The sequence below is a fragment of the Diadema setosum genome, chromosome 1, assembly GCF_964275005.1.
Source record: "Diadema setosum chromosome 1, eeDiaSeto1, whole genome shotgun sequence".
Classification (NCBI taxonomy): Eukaryota; Metazoa; Echinodermata; class Echinoidea; order Diadematoida; family Diadematidae; genus Diadema; species Diadema setosum.
In genome coordinates, this window is record NC_092685.1 from 38,612,254 (window position 1) to 38,617,136 (window position 4,883).

The following is a 4,883-nucleotide window of genomic DNA, read 5'->3' on the forward strand; positions in this document are numbered from 1 at the left end:
TTCTTTGATTGTTCTAAAATTTCACATAAGATTTATACAGTGTGATCACTTGCTTTGATTTCATGATGAATTTATCAGTAGAATATCCCATAATAAAGAAAAGTTAAAACTTATAGCTGTGCCATGTCTGATTAAATGAAATTGTTGGAGTTACGGGAGAGACAATATGGTGTCGGACGTACACTGTGTCGGACGTACATTCAAAGTGTACGTCCAACACCACAATATCTCAGTTTTTACAAACCATACAAGTGACCTTTGATGATGGTTACATTGCCTATGACAAATGTGCTTTGCATCCTAAGTGATATTATTTATCTCGCTTCAGATTAATGTGAATATTAAAAAATGTATGTTTACAGTGTCGGACGTACATCACCAAAGTGGTCGAACTGGGGAAAACTGTCATTAAAAAATGAAAAGCCTTGGAGTTTTCTTGGATTAATAAATGAAAAGTATACCTGTTAACCTTCTTGCAAGATATAAATGTTGTGTAGGTTTGAAATTTTTAGGAGATAAATCAAAAGTATATTTTGGCAAATTTTTAACTCAAAATGAGAGGAAAATTAGCCTCTTACTTCAATACCCATAATTCTTACAATACGTATAACAAATTGAAATCAACGAAATTCCCTGAAAATATAATCTCTGACGATTGATATGGTATATTACTTGCACTGATTTGACGATTTTGAAATTTTGACGTTGAGGTTTACTATTTTACGGAATTGCCCATCTGCAAAATATCAATGACACCATTGAACAATGCTGGAAAGGTACACTTGTGTCTAAAATACTCCTTGAAAAGAAAAATGTCTCTTTGTTCACTAAGCAAGCAAACAACAACGATGATCTTCAAGAGCAAACTCAGTTTACTCTTGCTGATGTGCACACAAGTGCGCACACAAGTGCAGCAGAGCAATTTCTACTGAACTGTATTTACAACATTGTGACAACAATGTCTATGCAGGCAAAATCAATAAATGAGAGGCAGACATGCTTAAACGCAGGTGACAAAGTCTTAGTATCACAAAGCGATATCAGATCTCACATTGATATACTCAAAATGTACGTTATCGTACACAGGAATATGTACAATTTGTACAAGTATTTTTGATAGCAAACAAGAGAATAAACATCCGTTCACTCTTGATCATGGCAGTGCAAAAAACTTGCAAAACAACTCCAACTCAAAATAGTACATAATACATGTACAACGAATGCACATGCAGAAGTCAACTTGTACCTTAAATATTCAAAGTACAGGTATCGACGCATAGAAATATGGCAAAGCAGGCAAAGTATTATCGCAAAGCAATATCAAATCTCATCGATAAATATCAAAATATACTGTACATGATCATGCATGAGGAATGTACGTGTACAAGCATTTTTGATAGCAAAAAAAAAAGGAGAGTAAACATCCGTTTACTCTTGATCATGGCAGTGCAAAAAACTTGCAAAACAACTCCAACTCAAAATACATAATACATGTACAACGAATGCACATGCAGAAGTCAACTTGTACCTTAAATATTCAAAGTACAGGTATCAACGCATAGAAATATGGCAAAGCAGGCAAAGTATCATCGCAAAGCAATATCAAATCTCATCGATAAATATGAAAATATACTGTACATGATCATGCATGAGGAAGGTACATGTACAAGCATTTTTGATAGCAAAAAAAAGAAGAGTAAACATCCGTTTACTCTTGATCATGGCAGTGCAAAAAACTTGCAAAACAACTCCAACTCAAAATACATAATACATGTACAACGAATGCACATGCAGAAGTCAACTTGTACTTAAATATTCAAAGTACAGGTATCAACGCATAGAAATATGGCAAAGCAGGCAAAGTATTATCGCAAAGTAATATCAAATCTCATCGATAAATATGAAAATATACTGTACATGATCATGCATGAGGAATGTACATGTACAAGCATTTTTGATAGCAAAAAAAAAAAGAGTAAATATCCGTTTACTCTTGATCATGGCAGTGCAAAAAACTTGCATAACAACTCCAACTGAAAATACATAATACATGTACAACGAATGCACATGCAGAAGTCAACTTCTACCTATAGGTACACATTGACACATAAAAATACAGAGAATGGCAAAGCAGGCAAAGTCAATCGATGAGAGACGGATACAGCATGCCTCCTTTTACGGGGGCAGCAAAGTCTTATCGCGAAGCAATGTCAAATCTCATATATCGATAAGTCAACAACTATCACTCCTATACACTGTACATAATCCTGCATGAGGAAACATACTTATGCACTTTTGATAGCCAAAAAAGAAAAGAAAAAAAGAGTAAACATCCGTTTACTCTAATCATGGCAGTCAAACAAACAGAAAAAGCTTGAACAATTTCGGCTCAAAATGATAATACACATGTCGTACATTGTACATGTGTACAACGCGTACAAGTGAACCAAACTTCACTGTACATGGGCTGACATATGAAAATGTCAACACAGGAAAAGTAATGATGATCGAGAGGCAGATAGGCTGAGGCGGGCTGAGGCGGGCAGTGGCAAAGTTCCAGATCACAAAACGACATGGACTTCACATCAATCCGTACTCAAATGTATCATTCAAATTTTGCACACCTTGCACAACTTTGAAAGTACAGGTGAGTGAATACATGTATCATCTTTCTCTTAATCTTGATCCGCAGAACAATTCTCAGGAAATTGTACATTGTATGCATGCACGTACTGTGTATACAACACAAGTACATTTTGTTTTGTACACTTTCTATTCCGTACAACTGTGCTGTACAATACATCCAGTACAAACAATGTCAAAGCAGGCAAAATCCGTCCACAAGATGGCTGGGATGCCAGGAAGGCTTGTCATTTGGTGACATAAAATGGTCATTTGAAAACATGTACCGTACATCTTGTACATCGTTGAACATGGAGCTCACATCACTAGCACTTTTATAGGCAGTACAGTGAGTAATGATCCCCTTTAAATATGCTTTAATACCCATGACTTTTGAGACATGCAGCGTGAAATGACGTGTACATATTATGTACAAGTTAACCAGTACTGTACTTCAGTACTACTACCGGCACACGTATAATGTCAATGCAGGCGATATCAATTGATGAGCGGCAGATAGGTCAAGATGCCATAGGAAGTCTTGTCCTGAAGGGATACAAAATATTTGTACTAGTAGTCATATCGATAATCAAAATAGTATGATCGTCAAAAATGGGGCTTACAAAATTGTATATCACGTGTACCTCTGATAGTACAGAAGAGAAAATATCTTCTTACTCTTGGTCTTGAGTCATGCAAAAATCTTGCGAGACAAGTTCAATTCAAAATGATAATGCAGGCAAGTATACAATGTACACAGTATGTACATGTAATTCGGTACATGTATTGGCACATACAGCTGTAAAAACAATGTCAAAGCAGGCAAAATCAGTTGACGAGAAGCAGATACATGTAGGCAGAGATGTCAGGCAAGTCTTGTCATCAGGCAAAGTGCCATGTAACGATAATCAAAATGTAAATCAAACATGTGACATACATCAAAAGCACCTTCTAAGGAAAAGAAGCATACAGGTCTGTAAATATTGGAACAATTCAAACTCAAAATAAATGTATATCTGTATGCACGACTTGCAAATGAAGATACAATGTACCAATGTCAATTCTGGTGAAACAGAATATGAGAACCAGAGCACTGTACTTAAACCTTTGATAAGCGTATGAGTTTGGGGCTACTATACAGCCAATGCAGCCACAACACATCTCGAAGCCCATGAATTACCTTATCCTTCCGTGACAGATTCTTCCTCATGTGACGGAAGAGCTTGTTACTGGCTTCGTTGCCCTCTCCGCTAATGGTTCCAACTGACCCAGGTCCATCCTCATTCTCGATGATTTCCTGAGGGTGCTCTATGACCTTATGTAGGTAGTTGGGCCATGGTACATAGTCAAAATGAGAGATCAACTCCCTGCCCATTTGCACCGCGACAACCTTGTACTGGCGCAGTTCCTGGGCATGTGTGACACGTGGCGAATGCGCACGGTACACGGAACGGAGCAAACGAAATTTCTCCATAATGATTGCCAAATGCTCCCGTCTTTCCTCACTAGGAATAAGCGCAAGGATGATATTGGCATTTTTCTCAGCGAACAACTGTCTTGAGTAGTTTCCTGGCATCATAAGCTGGGGAGCTGATCCCACATGCTTTCTGATGTGAGCATCAAATTTGTGCTCGGCATGCTCAACTAGACCTTTGATATCCTCGGTCAACTCCCACTTTTGAACTGCTGCAATTTCTCTGACAATAATTTTCTTAAAGAAAATGCCGAGATTTATGTCAGCGTGTGTGGCATCCAGAAGCTTTGCCTCAGCGTCTGACTTTAACAATGGACGCTGTTTCACACCGAGTGACAGCCCATCCAGCTCAGCTTTTGAAAGCTTATCCGGATTGACACGAATATAATCAGCGATCGCTGAAGTCATGCGATAGGTTCTATTAATTGTAAAAGAACCGAGTTCAGACTTGCTACTCTCCCGAGTAGCAGTGCACAAAGTGCACAAGTACCTGGATCCACTGCCAGCAAGCCCGCCTTCAGCTCTATCTAGTTTTTCGTCTATCATAGAATTAAAAAACTTACAGTGGAAACGTCTCCATACACCAAAACACCACACTTTCAGAACTTTCCCTTTGAGAAATTCTCTCTCGTCCTCGATAGGAATCTGCAATAAACTTGCTGTTAAGATATTATTTTCATCACCAATCCCTTCCAGCAAAGGTCTATTGCATCTAACTGAATTGGGCTTTTCTTCTTCGAAAACAAGAATGTTGCCTCCTACTTGGCGGATAGCCTCAATGCGCAAA

At 38.0% G+C, this 4,883-nt stretch overlaps 1 protein-coding gene across 1 annotated transcript; it reads right to left on the minus strand.

The window, feature by feature from the left end:
- Positions 1 to 3,120: 3,120 nt before the first annotated feature.
- Positions 3,121 to 4,504, minus strand: LOC140235793 (V(D)J recombination-activating protein 1-like). Its single transcript, XM_072315823.1, has 2 exons — positions 3,803 to 4,504; positions 3,121 to 3,168 (listed from the first exon to the last, which is right to left on the minus strand). The coding sequence occupies exons 1-2, from the start codon at positions 4,502 to 4,504 to the stop codon at positions 3,121 to 3,123; spliced, it is 750 nt and encodes a 249-aa protein (XP_072171924.1).
- Between the last annotated feature and the right edge of the window lie 379 nt (positions 4,505 to 4,883).